Here is a 20197-nt window from a genome sequence, read left to right on the forward strand (position 1 = left end):
TATTTCAGTCCTACACACACACACACACACACACACACACACACACATTTCTACCCCTTAAAATCATGCTTAGGTTACCTTAAACAGGACTGAGCATATAATTGTAGTGGACTCCAAATGAAGTTAGTAAAATGTGATCACAAAACATCAATTAATTTTACTTTACACAAATTAATTAATCCAGAAAAACATGAGATGGTCCATAGGCACACATATTGTACAGTTACACATAATACAACAGTATTGTACATAACACATACAGTACAGTTGTACATAATGCAACAGTCATTTTCTGGAATATTTTATTGCCTTGGCTCTGAGATCTATGAATTTGAGGAACTAAAATACAGTGCATAATAAAGTTAAAGAAGAAAGATTTTGCTGAAGAAGACAAGGATCTTGTCAAGATCTCATAGGAAAATGTCATAAAAATGTAGTCGGTTGTACTAACTAACTCTCATATATCTTTCTAAGATTATATTGAATTGATGGATGTTTTATTCACAATATGTCTAGATCAGATTCTGAACCTCAGTTCAACTCCATGCATGATGGTTGGGGAGTTCTGGGAGTTGAAGTCCACACATGTTAAAGTTGCTGAGGTTCAGAAATACTGATTCAAAGACATAGTGTTTGCCATAATGAAGTGCTTATTGCTGAAAAATATAGTGATTGTTGTTTTTTTCTGCTGTGACTTCTGATACTGATGCCAAATGTTTAAACACAAGGCTGAGAAACTCCTTTATATGTCTGTAGAAACAAGCATGGGAGAAACGTAGGATATATTAAAATTAAACCCAAATATAGCATGAAAAAGAATAGACATGCCCATAACTTGTTAAAATTGAATCAGTACTTTACTGAAGCAAAACTTATAAAATAGTTGCAAGCTGCTGAAGTTAAAAGAACATTTTACTGGACACATTTATTAAATTCTAGAAAAAAAATTAGGAGGGAAGGAGGAAAAATATGGCTGGTGTTAACTATCCCAAATATAATTTTAGATGGAATATAGACAAATGATATCCATTTATTTTAAATATTGTCCTGCTTTCCACTGACCAAAAAAGATATACACCAACTGGGAGAATAGTAGGACAATTCTTGCTGTACATTTTTATTTTTTCAGTATTCCAGAGGGCTTTTTCCAAATTTTGAAATGGTATCTCCTACTGTAGCAAACTGGCAGGATCTCCTTTAAAAATGTTTCTTTCTCACGGAGAGTGGATCATTCTAACTTCCCAAATTGTAATGGAAAAGCAAGACTGCTGATGGAAACATCATTACCAAGTCAAAAAGACCTTCTAAATTCTGCCATAAATCCTTTTATTTGAAACTTTCCAAGAAGGCAACAATTTCTTCAGAACCTCTGCTAAATAACTTAAATTCTGCCATACAGCCTCCAAACTATGAGATGGAGAAGGCTTGGCAGAAAATGTACAATGGATCCTTAGATTAGCAGGTCCTTCCTAATTGGGATTCTCCATTAATTCTGCCCTGATAATTCTAGGAGCTCTGGAAACCAAGAGTATCAAAGCCAATGAGGTATCTCAAAGGACTTCAGACATGGAACACTGACATAAATTGGTACTTTAGCTTTCTATTACAGGGAAAACAAATCCAGGATTGGGCTTTTTGTTAAAAGGAATGATGTTTTGGTCCTCATTTTGATTTTTATATTGTCTGACAGCTGAACCAGTCAGCTAGATTGTTGTGAGATTCCATCTTTATGGAATGCAGATGTTTTGTTTTTCCATCAATGAGAGAATCTTGTAAATTGACATAAATATCTGGAGAATTGAAGTCAAATCAAGTGATATATGTTTTCATATATGTTTTCTGAAATACTGTATGTTTTCTTGTAATGAGTGTTTTTTTTCTCATTTAGATGAAAATATATTCTTCCATTAGAATTAGCATTGCCAGAAGGTCCTCCTTACTGATGACCACCAGATAAACTTCATAATTTTGATCTAGAAACATCTTTTGCTAAATGTTTGTTCATAATGTGAAATCAATATCACTCTGGCATTTCAATTACTTTGGGGTATTAAAAATTAAAATATTACATGGGACATGGGAGCTTGAGAACTTTACTAAAGAGTAGATTGTTCTGACAAATTTCTGATATTTCAAAGGATGTTATGATTATAAGGAGCCATGAATTCACCGCTTAGCTGGTGGGCAAGGGAGAATTGGGTGGATTTTTAAAGGACATAGATCTGTCTTTTGCTATTAGTCTTGAAGATTCAGTGTTCTGAATTTGAACTCCTTCTCCTTTAGGCTGAATGATGGCAGAAGAGGCAAGAGTTGCTATCAAATATCTAGCACTGAACCTTGAAAAATACCATAAATTTATAACCTTGGGAGTACAATCTATTCCTGTAAGTTATTAATGTAACATATGAATCTTATAAAAATTACTGGCTATTCAAACTTTAACATTTAGTCAGATGATCCAGGAAAATAGACTACTAGGGATTGGGATCCCTTGAAAAGTCCAGAATGCTGGAAGGGAAGAGAAGAAGATCACTAGCAGCACGATAAATGGACTCAACTACAGTGGCAATGATTGTATCTTTGGAAGACCTGAAGGGCCAGCCTGGGGCCAGATCTTCCTGAGATCCATCTGCATGGTTGCTCACAGTAAACACTGAGCTGGTGGTACATAATAAATCATCAAAGGAGTTAGGAAACCCATGACCCAGAGGCACTGCTTTAGTAATTTGCCAAGCACCTTAATTGTTTTCCATCTCAAGTATGCTTTGTCCTGGTGAGACCTGCAGAGCCTTGCATATTTGCAACACTTTTCAGAAACAGTTATGAAGGAAAAGACAAGGGCGAGGTAATTCATGTTTGTCTTCAAAAAGCTCTTTCTTCTTTTAAATCAGTGAGCCTGAGCCCAGTGAAGGGGAGAAGTTCCTTGCCTTCTCTTCTGTTTTAATCTTAGTTTGGCTTCTGCTGTAGGATGCTTGTGAGCCATCTTGGATTTACTAGGAGATGGACATTTGGTCTGACAGAAATGAAAGGAGAGGAGAGGAGAGACATTTGCAAACTCTAATGTCCTGGATCTGGAAAGGATTCAGAAACCATTGTGTGACTCTTTTATATTTATGTCTTAGTCTTGGAAATGTGCTTGGACTTTTTTCTTTCTCTTATTGTTGTTTTCTGCAATTACAGTGATGGCTGAAGAAACATTATTGTTTCTATTGGTTTGAGATAAGGCTGATGTGACAACCGCTGGTGGGAAGGGAGACCGACTAAGCAAAACAAAACATTAATGGAAAAATAACTTTGATAAGGATTTTTCTTTAGGGTACTTAGTAAGGTTTATTCTTACAACTGTTCTGCTCACTAGCTCTGGGCAGTAAGAGTGGCTTCTTTATCAGTTCCAACAATGTTATTCGTGAATTGTCCATCAGAGTCAGAAAAATGAAAATAGTTTTGACATTAACATCTGGATTTTATATTTCCAAACATGAGGACCAATTATAATTTGAACATCTGTATCTTATAATAAGCTTTGAAAGCATTTCTGTTCTCTGACTTCAGAACCTAAAGCAAGGTACTGTACATATTTACAGAATAAACCTTATTAATTACCCTAAAGAAAAATCCTTATTAGTTATTTTTTCTATTAATATTTTGTTTTGCTTAGATGGTCTCCCTTCCCACTAGGGTTTGTCACATCAGCCTTATCTCAAAACAATATAAACAATAATATTTTCTGTAACTGCAGAAAACAGCAATAAGACAAAGAAAAAAGTCCAAGCACATTTCCAAAACTGACATAAATATAAAAAAGCCACACAATGGTTTCTGAATCCTTTCCAGATCCGGAACATTAGAATTTGCAAATGTCTCTCTTCTCCTTCCAGCATTCAATGAAGAACTGCAATCTGGGGTGGAGCAGAAATGGTTGAAACGCTGGCCACAATCTTTCTTTGATTTCATCCTCCTGCCCTCCCCACCCCTTGATTTTTAATTTTCCTCGATGGTTTAATTTTCTTCCCTATTAAAGATTTCTTTAAAATAGAGAGCTTGCTGTTCTTTGCAAACCCACAGCTGAACTAATGGAAGTATATGAGTTTGGATTTTTGTTCTTTTTAAAAAAATCAGCATAGCTGCTTTTGCTTTATGATGTGAACGGGAACTCAGTGTCCATTACCATCACAAAGGAGTAGCCGATCCACAGAGAGTTCCAGCCTTCTGGACATGGTGGGATTTGAACTGTTTGGCTGTGGACTGCTATCACCATAGAAGGAGCCTCGCACACAGCACACCTAGGAAGGAGATGACACAAGAGTTACAAGATTAGGCCTTCTGACTACTGAAAGCTCAACCTCCAGTCTTACAAACAAGCAACTGCAAGGGCAGCTCTGCCAGAGTACGTTCAGTCTGGCTCATCATTTCCCATCCTAGTATCAACAGCACAGATCCAGTATGAAAGCTGTATACAAATGAGTTTGCAATCTTTAATATGAAGCATCTTGAGAAATACTGTAAACCACTATACTGCAAATACAGGGCAGAAAAACTATGAGCCATTTTTGTAATTGTTACTAGGAGCTGACCTCCTCAGAAAATGGAACATCCACCAGCTATCATAAAAGGGAAAAAAATACATCTGCAATATTTAAAAGTGATGTCAAATTAGATCTAAATAGGTATACATTTCTTTAAGGAATTCAGTGTTATAGAAGGCTGCAGAAGAAATGGAATGCTTGATCTTAATGGTCCAGACTACTGCAGACAAAGTAACAACTCCCTGAAATTTGTGATGGACAAACATTTTTCCAAAAGAAAAAAAAATGAAGAAAATTCTCCGGGAAAGGAAGAAAACAAAGAAAGTTTCAATAGAATTTCTCATATGAAAAAGGAGCAAGGTAAAAGTTTGTTCTGTTCCTCTGTAGAGACAGTTTTCAGACCTAAGGACTATTAGGGCTATGACCGCAAATAAATGCAGGTAGTCCTCTATTTACAACCATTTGTTTAATGATCAAAGTTACAACAGGTCTAAAAAGTGACTTATGACCGTTTTTCACACTGACAACTATTGCAGCACCCTGTGGTCACATGATCAAAATTCCAACTCTTAGCAACTGGCATGTATTTATGACAGTTGCCATGTCTCAGGAACATGTGAATACTTTTGCGACCTTCTGACAAGCAAAATCAATGGGGAAACCAGATTCATTTAACAACCATGTAATTAACAACTGCAATGATTCACTTACTAGCAGTGGTAAGGAAGGTCATAAAATGGGGCAAAACTCACTTAAAAAGCCAGTGGTCATAAGTCGAGGAGGTTTTTTTAGGAATAAAAGACAGATCTTCTTATGGAAGTATCATCTTATGGAAAATGAATTCCCACTGATCAAGAGATAGAATTCCATCTTCAAACAACAACTGCAAATATTGTCCAAGAATTTGAAACACATGATGCTTTTGAACTGTCTATTTGTGATGGTCCCAATAGTGGAAGAAATGCAAAATCTGCCAATCTGATCTTCATATTAGTTGGGGATCAGGTTTTTTGACACCTGGATCTGCCAGGAATTCCTCAGGTGACTCTGGTGCCTACCTGCTGATGAAAGGCCTGATGCTGTCTCCTGTTAGAGGAGCCATGCTCATTGGCATGGGCTCAGGGGTTGACAACCAATAAGAATAATCGTTTCTTGAAGCAAAATTGCAGACATTGTTAATGTTGCAGAATAGGAAAGGCATTGTGCTGAATTTACGTAGACAGCTTCCAGCAGAGCCTGAAAAACCAAAAGTGGCAGGTTAATCTCCATCACTCATTCTATGTAACACCGAAATATGTAGAAAGGGACAACTGTAGTATATGGAAGGGCTAAACAAGAAATGCTCTTCATGTAGTGGTTGTGGCAGGGCTGAATGCATCCAGGTAGTTTTCTCAAGCTGTAGCAATGGAAATGGCTAAATCTACATTGTGTGGGCTTGTGTCCTGCTGATGTTTGCATAGCAGGTATAATGTTATTGATGTGGCCTGGTATCTGCTAGGATTATTTCCTTCAACTTTGTTGGAGATTCAAAGTGTAAAAAGACTTCAGAATTTTTCTTCTTTTGCGGAGTAAAAAGTGAGCAAAGTCACACAAACACCATTCTTTGCTGAATACAGAAAAGCAATGACATTCACAGGGACAGAAAAGAATAAAGGAATCTGGTTCCTCCAAAGACAGTGGGGAACTTATCAATGTTACGATACTTTCAAAAAGTATGCCTTGAAGCCTTAGTGCCATGATGACAAACCTATGGCACATGTGTCCAAAGTGGCACACGGAGCCATGTCGGTTGGCAGGCATGGCATCACCTATTCCTCTTTCAGGTTTCTGGTGCACATGTGCAGGCAACGATCAGCTGTTTTTTGTGCATTCGGCAATGCCAGAAACAAGAAGAGCTGGTCTTCCAGTTTCCATTTTTGTGCGCATGCAGGATGGCCAGCTGATCGTCTCACATGCATGCATGCAACTAACTTGAAGACAAGCTGACTGGTGCACATGCACGTGCCAGAAACTGGAAGTTCATTTCCCGGCACGCGCATGCCCACTTGGCAGCTTCTCTTTGGCAGCACATCCCTGACGAGCGCTCACTCCCTTTTCGGCACTTAGTGCCAAAAAGGTTCGCCATCACTACCTTAGTGGGTTCTCTGTGAATATCTCAAATAGGAAATTTGTTTTGAAATTAGTCTAAGCAAATAAAAAGCATTTTGCTCTGCTTATTAAGAGGCTGGTAGGTTTCAAGAATGCAGCACCTTGAGGAAATGGAGTTAGAAACTATTTTGCCCAGATGTATTTATTCTTTCTAAACTCAAATGGCCTTTTGAAATAGAACTAGCACTGATGATGTTACCTAGCATGGGTAATGAAACATCTGCAAGAAAACAAGCAAGCTCAGAGAGCATCAAGGACTCCTCAAAGAGAACTAGACTTCTCTGAACATTCAGTAGCTACAATCATGTTTCTGAGAATAAGGGATGTTTGGAGAGAAGGGCAGAAAGAAAAGTTCAGAGTGTAGTAAAATATATAATGAAGGATAGATTTGGTCTCCATACATTATCTGAGTAAAATACAAGTAGTCCTCGACTTACAATTCATTTAGTAACCATTCAAAGTTACAACAGCACTGAAAAAAGTGACATGACATTTTTTCACAGTTAAATGAATAAAACATGTACGGTTTTTCACATGCAGCATCCCCATGATCATGTGATTTACATTTGGATGCTTGACAGCTGGTTCATGCTTATGACGGTTGCAATGTCCCAAGGTCATGTGACTCCCCTTTTGTGAACGTCTGACCAGCAAAGTCAATGGGGAAGTCAGATCACTTAATAACAGAGTTACTAATTTATGAACTGCAGTGATTCACTTAACAACTGTGGCAAGAAAGATTGTAAAACTGGGCAAAACTCACTTAACAAAGGTCTCACTTAACAACATAAATTTTGGGCTCAATTGTGGTCATAAGTCGAGTATTACTTGTAAACACCACCAAGAGTTAGAGGTGGAGGGGAAATGGCCACATGGCCAAAATAGAATGCTGTGTTGAGCTATAGCTATGAGTTTGAAGAGAGCTTCCATAAAGGTGCATAAAGTCTAATTAAAAATAAAAATCTCTGAACCTGACATAGATTTAGAAACATCACTACCCTCAAGAAACATCCTTATTTCAGATGACCTGAAAAAGAAACTTTGCTCAGCTTTGCGAGGCGTATGTGCCTTGAACACTTTCTTTTATTACTCAAGATACTATCAGAGCATCTGCCTCACTCTGAGGCTTGATGGTATCACTTGTCCCACACGAGGGACTGTGTGTCACTTTCCAATTTTGCTGACCATCAGTTTGTTTCCGACTATTTCTGCATCAGTTTCCATTAAAAAAATGTCTACGCAAACATTGACTTTTTCAAGCCTGAATTGTTTTTATATGCAGTTTCCCTCATTCCTTTTATGCTATTTCTTTTTCATACATGCTTTTGGGAATAATTTTCATTGATATACACATGTACATATTACAAGTGTTTGAAAAGCATGATGTTCACAAATATACTTTTATATTTGTTTCATACAGATTATATCCAGAATTGAGTAGGTTTATAGAAATATATGAACCAGATTGATTTCTCTGCCATCTTTATGAAACAATTGATGAACATAAAAACAGCATAAAATGCTGCCCTTTTTAAATGTAAGATGGATTAATATAACAAATACTCATTTTATAGGATTCCTTCTGTGCTTGCTTACCCAAGTCCTGACCATGGGCCCGTTGATTGCCTTGTACATAAAGCAAAGAATATCCATAGAACATGACTCTTGTCCCAAATGGACAGGAGGGGTCCTCTGTGGTTTGGCTGTGCCTGGTCACAAGGAAACCATGAGCCATAGAGGGTCTGCCCGGTGGACCCATCACCCCAGGCATGCCTTCAGGACCAGGGGGACCAGGAAAGCCTCTCGGACCTATCAGAAACAATGATAAGAGCACTGACATTGTGAAAAGAGAGCTGTATCTCTAACTTGATGACATGATTTGATTTCAGTTATTATCAATGAAGTCCTAGTATATTTTATAATTGCTACAAATCTCTAATTTTATAAATTCTCAATTTTATCTTGGAATATGATCTGATACAAGTCAGATTACTCAAATCAGAATGTGTTTAAACAGAATAAAGGATTTCTTTAATTTCAAAGATGGAGAACAGACCTGGACCCAAGAGTTAAAGCTTTACTTCATTGCATTCATTTGGTAGGATGATACTCCTGGAGATGAAGCCAAAACAGTCTCTGCCCAAACTTTTATTATATGGAATTATGTTCAAGTACAGCTCAATCTTTGCCATTTTTTGCAGTCTTGGTTCTGCTTTAGCCATCCCATATCTTCCACATAGCCAAAACCTCTGAGCACATTTGCAGGCATTCTGGCTGCTTTGCCTGAGTTGCTTCCAAGCTCAAGGTCCCCTTCTACAAAGTCAGAGCTTCAGAATAAACTTGTTTAGGATTCAAACGGTATATTTATTTTGTGTTGGAGGTGCGGTGGGGGAGAATATTCGCTCTCAGAGCCATAGACTAACATGGTTTAAAGACAAACCACCTCACCAATTTCTTAACAATTGTTTTTCTCCTGAAAATTGATCTTTCTCTCAAGCTTATCATCTTAAAATGCCCTTCGCTGAATTTACTATGAGGCTATTAAGCTGGCTACAGCAATATAATCAGACTTGCCTGTAGGACCCACAGGACCCTTTTCTCCTTTCTGACCAGGTGTGCCGTCAATTCCCTGAATTCCTGGGGGGCCAGTCAAACCCGCAGGTCCTGTTACACCTATTGAAATGAAAATGCACAGTCACTTATAGAATTCCAGTCATGAAAAATAGGGATGATGATGAATAAAAGAATAAAGAGTGGGGCCTTGGAAGTCTTCTAGTCCAACTCCGTGCTCCAGCAGGGGACTCTATATCAGTGATGGCTAACCTTTTTCTAAAGGTGTGCCAAAATTGTGTGCCCCCACCCGAACATGCGCACGCGACTTCCCGTGTGTGCGCACACAATCCCCCTTGCAAAGGGCGGAGTTTTTGCCCTCCCCAGGTAATGTTCCCTCTAATTTTTTTTCAGTGCAAGCAGAAAAGTATAGTGTTTGAGTGGCACATTTTTATGCCTGAGCAGCACCTGAATTTTTTTCACAGGTGTCACCTAAGACAACAACAAAATCAGTATTATTTGAAACTCAAAGTTATGTTTATTCAAGGTACCCGCTTAATTAAAAGTGTTATATAGTATCACTTAATAACGCTCCTGCTTAGCAACCAAAATGTTGGGTCAGAAACTCTGGCATTTGAAGCACGCAAGTCTTAAAGCTGTCAAGTTACAAGATCCTTGCATCCCTAACCCTTTAGGAAAAAAAACCCTAAGGGGTCTTCAAATCTGACAGCTTTAAGACATGTGGACTTCAACTCCCAGAATTCCTCCTCCAGTCATGTTGGCTCAGGAACTCTGGCATTGAAGCATGCAAGTCTTAAAGCTGTCAAGTTGCAAGACCCTTGCACCCCTAACCCTTTAGAAAAAAAACCCAGGGTCTTCAAACCTGACAGCTTGAAGACTTGTGGACTTCAACTCCCAGAATTCCTCCTCTAGTCATGTTGCGGCGACGTCATATGTGTGGATCTGCTCCATCTTTGTTTTTTTTCACAGGGGGCAGGGCTGCCACTGAAGATGCCGACGACAAGCCCCTGCCAGAATAACAGCTGCCTCCTCCTCTTCCTCCTCCACCACCACATTTGGAGTGAAGCCACCAAAGCTCCTGCTGGTGTCCCCGCCCATGGCAGCGGCGGCAGCGCGTCCTCCTCCACTCGGAGCACCTGAGCTGGGCACCGCATTACCCCTGCCGCCTCCTCCGCCGCCGCCATGCTTTTGAGAAGCCATGAGGCCTTTTTCCCCTGCTCCCGCCCCCTCCGCCGCCTTCCTACTGGCTCCTGCGGCCTCATGGCTCCTCAAAAGCACAGCAGAGGAGGAGGGGGCAGGGGGCAGGGGGAACGCGGGGCTCAGCTCAGGTGCTCCGAACAGAGGGGGAGGTGCCGGCGGGAGCTTTGAAAAGGCTTTGGGGGTTTATTTTCGCCGCAGTGCAGGGCGCAAGCAGCTAGGATTGGCCGCCCACAAAGGACCTCCCCGGGCTTGCTTTCCTGAACTCAGTCACCCTGCGCTCATCAAAACAAGTCCGGGGAGGTCCTTTGCAGACGGCCAGTTCTAGCCGCCTGCAAAGGACCTCCAGCGCCTGTGACAGTACAAAACACTGCGCGGCAGTTGGAAACTGCTGCGCGGTGTTTTCTTGCTACCTGCACAGCCGCACAGCCGTGCACCTTCGAGGGAACAGTGTCCCCAGGCTCTGGAGCCTTTCCTGAAGCCTGGGGAGAACGAAAACGGCCTCCCCCAGCCCTCCGGAAAGCTGAAAATCAGCTGGCTGGCACGCACATGCGCGCCGGAGCTGAAGGCTGCCATGCCAGCAAATATGGCTCCATGTGCCATAGGTTTGACATCACGGCCCTACATGATTCCAAACAATTGGCTATCCAGACTCTTCTTAAAGATTTTCAGTGATGGAGCACCCACAACTTCAAAAGGCAAGCTGTTCCAATGATAAATTGATCTCACTGTTAGGATATTTCTCTTTAGTTCTAGGTTGTTAGTGATAGTAGAGCCTCCACTGGGGAAAATCACAGAAGCACAAGAGGCCCACATTTACCACAAAAAAATATAACTTTGCCCTGTTGTATTAAAGCAGCTATCCAATTTGCAAAGCCTATTAACAGTGTCTGGATTTAGTGCATATAAGACATATAAGACATCTTGGTAGAGCAAGAGGTAGTCTTCCCAATTACTTCAAGAAGTGATTTCATCCTTTTACCTTGTTGTCCTTTTGGTCCTGGAAAACCAGGAAATCCTTTGGGGCCAGCAGGGCCTAAAAGACCAGGTGGGCCTGGTTCACCTTTCATAAGTTGAAAAGGGCCTGGAGGACCTGGTGGGCCTTGCAGACCTGGCAGGGATAAAGCAAGAAGCACATTAAGCCAACATCCAGAGAGGTCAGGAAATAAAAGGATCAGAAGGACACCTTCTATGGGACTTTAAATGTAAAAAAGAGATTGGGTGGATTTCACCAAGTTATTTCAACTTTTTCTCAATAATTCTTTTCAAAATGATCAAATCTGAAATAAAAAATGCCAACACGAACCTTTAGTTCCAGGAAACCCTTGGTCACCTTGTACTCCCTTGGATCCAAAAAAACCTGAAGAACCTTTTAGACCTGGAAATAAAGGAAATTTTCATTGCTACCAAGGGAAACTCTTCCTTTATCTATTTTTAAATTCTTCATCCCAACATACCCAATGGTCCCATTGATTTTACCCTTATTATCCAATACTTCTTGACTTTTTTATTCACTTTTCATTCTTTTTAATCCTTTCATCATCAGTTTCCTTCTTATTTGTTTAAGGTAAAGGATAAAGCTCCCCCTCACACACACAACTAATGAGACGAAGGACCGAGAAACAGTATGTGGCATTTTATCCCTCACAGCCACAATTGCTCCATTTGTCTTAGTAGATAGATTTCAAATATATCATGACTTCAACTAAGCAGATTTAAATTCTTCCAAATTTGAAATGTTCTGCCCTTTATCCTGCCTGTACTGCAAGCGTTCTGGCTGTGGTTGTGTCAGTGTTCAAAGCTTGAAAGCAGGGGTGGGCTGCTGGGGGTTTGCAGTGGTTTGGGAGAATCTCTGGTTAAGATTCTGTGCAGTACGGAGAACCCCCAAATCCCACTCCTGGATGGCCCTGCCCATCTCTCCCATCCCTGGAGTCTTCACGTGGCCCGTTTTGGATGCAGGTAAGTGCAGGGCGTACATGGAGGTGGGGAGGGTGAAAAATGAGCCTACTGGAAGTTTGGGAAGGTCCTCCAGAGCCTGGGTAGGCCGTTTTTGCCCTCCTGGAGGCTCGAGAAAAACCTCTGGAGCCTAGGGAGGGCAAAAACGCCCTCTCCCCATGGTGCAGGAAGCTGACTAGGCCACACCCACCAAGGCCACACCCACCCAGCAATATTTTTTTCTCATACCTTGAGGACCCGGAATTCCAGGAGGTCCCATGTCACCTTTCTGACCAGAATTTCCAGGGAAACCAGGACTGCCCTGGATAAGACAAAAAACCCCTCAGTTTTGGTGCTTAAGCAGTTTGACAGAAGAATGGCTAATTTCTTAAAATAACAATATCATGCAACTCAATGCAATCCTTCGAAATAAGAGAGAAAATGAGAATTGCACACAGCAAGAAAAATATCACCTCAGTGGCTTCGGCTCATATCCGAAGAATTAAAACCAGAGGGAATGAGAACACAGGAGGCTTTAAAAAATTAAACAAAGAGAAATTAGAACATTCCTCACTGCTTCAGATATTATTCAAGGTGACAGGATTATCTAGATTCCTTAAAATCCAGCTTTGCAGATCAGGAGTATTCCTATATGGATTTTTATTCTACTGTATTGTGATTGGTATGTTTCTTGAAATTGTCCTCTTGTACTCCCTGATTGGAAGAAACTTATCTATTTCTAAGATCGACCAGCAAAGAAAAATACACATGTGCTATTTGGAAGGCATATTATCACTCTACTTAATTAACTGGAAAGCACAGTGTGAGGGATTTCTATGGGGATTTTGGAGTACAGTACCTGCCATTTCCAGGTAGCCAAAACTGAAATTAATAATTAAACTTGAACTTACAGATGGTGATGGATGAACAGCTCTGAATCTAAGTTCCCTGATGTTCTTCACTTTTAATGCTTTATTTTTTTCCTTTTGGTGTGTGTGTATGTGTGTTTAATCCCTTTTACCTTTTTATTTCTTAACTGTTATTCTTGTCTATGGGATCAACACTTGAAATAAGATGGGTAAAAGGAAGAAACAGCATGACGTCTCCCACCAAATCTGCCAAGTAGCTGAAAATTGAAAGATTTCTCCACTTTAAGGAAGTTATAGGTATTTTTAACTAAGCAGGGTGTCTTAAATTGTCATCCCATTTTGAAAAAGATAGAAGGAAATGCTGCTTGATCCTTAACTAAATGTATGATGTAGCTAATAATATGCTCTGCTGGAAGAAGAATAAGGCTGAAAATCCTACAGAGCAGTTTAGAAGTCTTAACTCTGAGTCTTAACTCTCTCTGCCAAGCAAACTGGCTGTTATGAAGTGAACCCAATTCATTCACTGAGGGGAAGGCAACATCAATCTTCTTTCTCCTTCATTGGAAGAACCTAACATCAAATTGGATATCCAAATGTAATTCTATCGCTGGGCAATCACTTGCTAAAATGAGGGAATGGATTTAATTAAGTGTATCTGCTTGCAAAAGGAAGATGCAGCAAAAGCAAAGGTGTCCAATTTGCAGAGTCCAGCAAACAGGGCCACTGGTAACAAATAATTGCCTTTAGTTCCTCATTCGGAACATTAACTATAATGATTATAGACCATTTTGTGAATAAGTGAGGAAAGCTGCAGGAAGAGCCACAAATAAAGAGATCTGAGATTTTTCACTCAGAGGTATTTGACTTTAGCAGAGACAAAATGAGTTTTTGAGACTCAGAATGAAACTGTTGGAAGTATAAAGCACTTTGTTGCATGCTGACATGTTGGTGAGGTTTTGTTCCTCCTTCACAATAAAGTAAATGAAACCACAGGTGTATCCGTAATAGTACACTGATTGTGATCCATTAGTTTCTCTGTAAGGAAATGTTGCCTTTCCAATAGTTGATAAAAAGATTTGGGCTAAGTCAGAGCTTTCTTTTTTCTAATGATAATTAGATTGCAATTGTATGTACTTTGATAAATATATGAACATCTGCTCTTGAAGTGCTCAGATTCTTCTTCATTTTATCAAGCTCCTTCCATCACGGATGAAAGCTCTGGCTTGATTAAGATTAACGCAAAGAAAGGAAGGGAATAAAGGTGAAACTTGAAAAATTAGAATATCGTGCAAAAGTTCATTTATTTCAGTAATGCAACTTTAAAGGTAAAACTAATATATGAGATAGACTCATTACATGCAAAGCAAGATAGTTCAAGCCGTGATTTGTCATAATTGTGATGATTATGGCTTACAGCTCATGAAAACCCCAAATCCACAATATCAGAAAATTAGACTATTATATGCAATCGATAAAACAAGGATTGTACATAGAACAATATTGGACCTCTGAAAAGTATAAGCATGGCATGGAAGCTATCAGCCTGTGGCACTGCTGAGGTGTTATGGAAGACCAGGATGCTTCAATAGCCGCCTTCAGCTCTTCTGCATTGTTCGGTCTCATGTCTCTCATCTTTCTCTTGGCAATGCCCCATAGATTTTCTATGGGGTTTGCTGGCCAATCAAGCACAGCAATCCCACGGTCACTGAACCAGGTTTTGGTGCTTTTGGCAGTGTGGGCAGGTGCCAAGTCCTGCTGAAAAATGAAGTCAGCATCCCCATAAAGCTCCTCTGTGGAAGGAAGCATGAAGTGCTCCAAAATCTCCTGGTAAATGGCTGCATTGACCCTGGACTTAATGAAGCACAGTGGACCAACACCAGCAGATGACATGGCTCTCCAAATCAACACAGTGTGGAAACTTCACGCTGGACTTCAAGCATCTTGCAATGTGCGCCTCTCCATTCTTCCTCCATACTCTGGGCCCTTGGTTTCCAAATGAGATGCAAAAACTGTTCTCATCAGAAAAGAGGACTTTGGACCACTAAGCAACAGACCAGGTCTGTTTTTCTTTAGCCCAGGTAAGACACTTCTGATGTTATTTGTTGTTCAGGAGCGGCTTGACAAGAGGAATACGACATTTGAAGCCCATGTCCAGGATCCGTCTGTGTGTGGTGGCTCTTGATGCACTGACTCCAGCCTCAGTCCACATCTTGTGAAAGTCCCCAACACTTTTGAATGACCTTTTCCTGATAATCCTCTCCAGGCTGCAGTCATCCCTGGTGCTTGTACACCTTTTTCTTCCACACTTTTCCCTTCCACATAACTTTCCATGACTGTGCTTTGATACAGCACTTTGGGAACATCCAGTTTCTTTTGCAATTACCTTTTGAGGCTTTCCCTCCTTATGGAGGGTGTCAATGATGGTTTTCTGCACAACTGTCAGGTCAGCAGTCTTTGATTGTGATTCCTACTGAACTTAATTAGCTGATTAGAGTGGGACACTTTGAGCGTAGAATATTGTACCTTTTCACAATATTCTAATTTTCTGAGATTGTGGATTTGGGGTTTTCACGAGCTGTTAGCCATAATCATCACAATTATGACAAATCACGGCTTGAACTATCTTGTTTGCATGCAATGAGTCTATCTCATATATTAGTTTCACCTTTTAAGTTGCATTACTGAAATAAATGAACTTTTGCACGATATTCTAATTTTTCGAGTTTCACCTGTATATGGTCTGTCTGTCCTTCAGGTCAAAGCAAGCAGTGGGTGAGAATAATCCTTAGAGCTGTTTGTGATCCTCCGTATGAAAGCCCTTTCAGTCAGTGATAAAGTGGAACTGTTCCACAACAAGGGACAAGCAACAAAAGCCTTGCCACATGACTCCATCTTATCCTAGGTTTTGTTTATGTTATATGCACACGTGAGGTCACCATTCCATGGAAAGTTTAGGATTTGGTAAAATATACTGTATGTTTAAGTATTAACTGCCTCATTCAGAGCGCCTTGTTCTTAGAAGAAAATCCATTAGCTCCTTGCGCTAGTATGTTGCTATGTGTAACAATTGTAGAGCAATCAGTCATGGCTGTAATATTAACTTACAGGGATTCCTGGAATTCCCAAGTCACCTTTGGGTCCAGGTTGCCCAGGTTGCCCTGGCCATCCTGGACTTCCTTTTTCTCCTTTTCCTCCTGGTAATCCTGAAACTCCTGGAAATCCTTGAGGCCCAGGAAGCCCTAAAGTAAACAGGGAAAAAGTATTTCTTGGCCAGATTTATTTTGCAATAAAACATGGCTTGTTATTGTCCTCTTTAAAACAAAGACTGTACTTGGGGTTAACAAATAATAAAGTTTCAGTCATATGGGTTCTGACCATTGATTTATCTAATATTCACAAATTTGTAGTAAACAAAAATGCTATAATAGAGAAATAAGCTATGGTTTCATTGTGACAATTACAAAAAATCCTGCTTCTTCTCTAAGACAGCATTTTTAAGGTAGTATTTATAAAGTATTTATAAATGTATTCAGTCAAACTTACTTAAAAATAAAACAGTCATTTTATTGATGGTTAGTTTGTCTAGAACAGATCCATATCTTACCTTGAAGCCCTGGTTGCCCTTGGGGCCCTCGGTCACCCTTGGGTCCCTCTCCAATCTTCCCTGGTAACCCAGGAATGCCTGGTTGGCCTGGGGGACCTTGTGGGCCAACAAATCCAATGTCTCCCTTTGTGCCAGGAACTCCTGAACTCCCAGGACTCCCTGGAGAGCCCACATCTCCTTTAGGACCTAAGATTGAAAACAACCCGCTTTGTGGTTAGATGAGGTATTCTGAGTTCAACAACACTGAATACCCAAGTTGATCCCTAAGAAGAATATCTACGAACTTAGTCAAGTGACTAACAAAGATATCGCATTATTATAATTTCATAGGGCTCAAAAGTGACCATAGCTTGCCCTACTAAAACTTCAAGGAACCAGAAGTGTGGGAGGAAGGAAGGAAGAGAAGGTTCATTTCTCATTTAAACTGTCAACTCTGTTGAAGGCTGAACTGCTTCTGGTCTAAGCCTACTTGGATAATAATAATAATAATAATAATAATAATAATAATAATAATAATAATAATAATAATAATAATAATAATAATAATAATAATAATAATAATAATAATAATAATAATAATGGTGCAGCTAAAGAGAGAATTACGACTTGAGATTGCTGGCTGGCATGACTGTTAATTTTCCTAAGGAAAAACTCTCCAAGATAAATAGTTTAATTTGACAAGTGCTTTAAGCTATGGAAAGAAAAACTGGTACTGGCAGAATTAAATTTGAAGTGGAGCATCTGGGAATTTACTTTAGAAAAATGGATATGGAAGGAAAACAAAGATGTGGAGGATTTATCTTCCTATCATTTATTTTTCAAGAAACAAAATGTCTTTCTCCAAGATGGATGAGGATGATGAGGATGTTATACATTCAGTCATGTCCGATTCTTGGTGATTCTATGGGCCAAGTCTCTCCATGTCTTCCAATCTTGCACTACACTTCTTCCAGTTTTTCTGTGCTCTGACTGGTGTCCAGCCATGTTCTTTGACAGCCCGGTTTCCTTTTACCACTAACTCTTCAAAACATAATTATTCTATAATTTAATAAAATGTTATAAACAGGGCAAAAAATAATTGCTTTTGCCAGTGAATTCCCCACATGTCATGGCCAAAGTAGGTGAAATGCAGTTTCATGATTTTGCCTTCTAATGACAAATCTGATGTTATGTGGTCCAGTACTTGCTTATTAGTGATGAAAGATTATCATTTCTGAAAATACATTCTTCATCCTTGGACTACAAAGGCTGGCAAGTATAAATATTTGGACATCACCAAAAGCTTGTGCTGAAGCATGACTCCAGTTTTAAGTTGCTCTGTGAGTTTAGAATCCAGATCCTTCTCGAATTCATCCAGGAAAAAAGAACAAAGAGAAACTGGCTCAGTATAGCTTTCTCTGCTCAGTTTCATTGCAAGGAATCATAGGGCTGGAAGGAACCTTGGACATCTAGTCCAATTCCTTGCCCAAGGCAGGTGTCCTTACTGCATCATGGACAAATGGTTGTCCAAACTTTTCTTGAAAATCTTCAGCAATGGACCACCCACAACTCCAGGAGCCAAGCTTTTCCATTGATCAATTGTTCTCATTGTCAGAAAATTTCTTCTTGTTTCTGGGTCAAATCTCCCTCTGATAGGCTCCCACCTATTGCTTCTTGTCCTGCATTCATGTGCTTTGAACAATAATTGTCGAGTTCTTCCCTGTGACAGCCCTTTAAATACAGGAAGCCAATTATCATATCTCCCCCCCAGTCTCTTCTTCATTAGGTTAAACATACCTAGTTCTTTAGGCATTCATCATATAATTCATCATATAATTTAGCCTCCAGACTCTTTATCATCTTTATTGCTCTTCTTTGCACACTTTCTAGTCTCAGAATCTTTTTTTGTATCATGATGACCAGAACTGGACACTGTATTCCAAGTGTGGTGTCACCAATGCAGTATTAAGTGGTACTATCACTTCTGGTGAGTATAATCCTATCCTCTGTTGATGCAGCCTGGAACTGTGTTGGGGGGTTTGGCAACTGCAGCACACTGCTGGCTCATTCTTGAGTGGTTGTACCTGAAGCCCTCTCATAGGAAAAGACATTTCAAGTCAGAAAGGTCAAGGAGGCATCAGTACATTTCTTGTTATGTCATGCCTAACATTCCCTCTTGCTGCTCAAGTAGTCATTTCAACAGACATGATTTCTGGGATTTTATGAGAGGAGAGGGAACCAGCTCTCTAGGGGGGGGGGGGGGCTGGTGGAAGCCATAAAGATGAGTCTTGGTTACATAGAAAAAGCTGTCTAGGCCCCTGAAAACAGTTCAGCAGTGTTATCAGTAGTAGTCTACACAAAATGTCACCAGTTAGAAGAATTAAGTTTCCCCAAATTTACACTTAAATAGAGGGATGATGGTGGTTCTGGGGGGAAGCTATAAATATGGGTGAATTCTACAAGGAGAGGAGAGAGTGAATCTCTTTTACATCTAACTAGGATCATCATACTGCTTTAAAGTTAAAACAACAGCAAAGCCAAAAGTGGGAATTGGGGGAGGTGGGGATTGCTAGATGCCCACCAGCAAAACAAACTCCAGCAGCTGTAGTAGTAGGAGTTTCCTACTTATTCAGTCCTCTTATTCAGTCAATGATTGATCCCTTCTGCTGTTCAGGTCTGACTGGGGGGGTAGAACAATGCGCTACAAAAGTCTAACTACAATACAGGAAACACTCTAAACAGAGCTCCAAGAAGCCAAGCTTTGTTCTGAGCATGGAAGGAGATCATAGAGTTTGTGCGAAGCTCAAAATACAAATCAAACACGCATGTTTTGCTTTATTTTGAGCAAATAAGACTCCAAATGGGCATTTCAATCTAATATTTCAGGTTCAGAACATCTTACATGTCACTAATGGGAAAGAAAAATGGAAACAGTAGATGGACTTTGAGGATTCTTTACATTTGATTTTTAAATAAATTACCTCTTTCTCCTTTTCCACCTGGAATTCCAGGAAATCCTCTACCTGGAAGACCTGTAAAGATAAACACAGGATCTAAGAAATTGAGAAATATGCAGTATGTTCCCCAAATAGTCCAATCAGGTGATAGCTTCGTATTTTAGAATAGAATTACGCATTTACCCTGTAATTTTCCTCATACTGTAAAACATTTATATTTGTAAATGTTCTCTTCTTTCCATAATGTGGCAGTTAAATTGGATAGATAGATATACAGACAGACAATTTCTACCCTTTGGATCTTGCACCCTTCTTAAGAAAAATGTATAGAGGAAAGGTGGGAGGTGAAGGAAAAGTGCAAAGTAATTTATAGTAGCACATTCTGTCAAAATACTGGGGCTTTGAAGGTCC

General features: G+C 39.9%; 2 protein-coding genes across 2 annotated transcripts in view; one reads left to right on the top strand and one right to left on the bottom strand.

Annotated features, from left to right (window-relative positions):
• ADARB1 (adenosine deaminase RNA specific B1) overlaps positions 1-20197 on the top strand; it is a 117546-nt gene that overhangs the window by 94792 nt on the left and 2557 nt on the right. The gene's annotated exons all lie outside the window — the stretch shown is intronic.
• LOC309387672 (uncharacterized protein) overlaps positions 1-20197 on the bottom strand; it is a 166465-nt gene that overhangs the window by 3188 nt on the left and 143080 nt on the right. Inside the window, exons 41-50 of the mRNA XM_081944381.1 lie at positions 19811-19861; positions 16851-17036; positions 16352-16485; positions 12627-12699; positions 11749-11820; positions 11425-11553; positions 9249-9347; positions 8271-8483; positions 5585-5762; positions 4169-4283 (exon numbers count right to left, since the gene is read on the bottom strand). Of these exons, the coding sequence (XP_081800507.1) occupies positions 4169-4283; positions 5585-5762; positions 8271-8483; positions 9249-9347; positions 11425-11553; positions 11749-11820; positions 12627-12699; positions 16352-16485; positions 16851-17036; positions 19811-19861 (1250 nt within the window). The remainder of the gene's footprint in view (positions 1-4168; positions 4284-5584; positions 5763-8270; positions 8484-9248; positions 9348-11424; positions 11554-11748; positions 11821-12626; positions 12700-16351; positions 16486-16850; positions 17037-19810; positions 19862-20197) is intronic.

This window comes from Natrix helvetica (assembly GCF_964273705.1).
Source record: "Natrix helvetica genome assembly, chromosome: 2".
NCBI classification, from domain to species: domain Eukaryota; kingdom Metazoa; phylum Chordata; class Lepidosauria; order Squamata; family Natricidae; genus Natrix; species Natrix helvetica.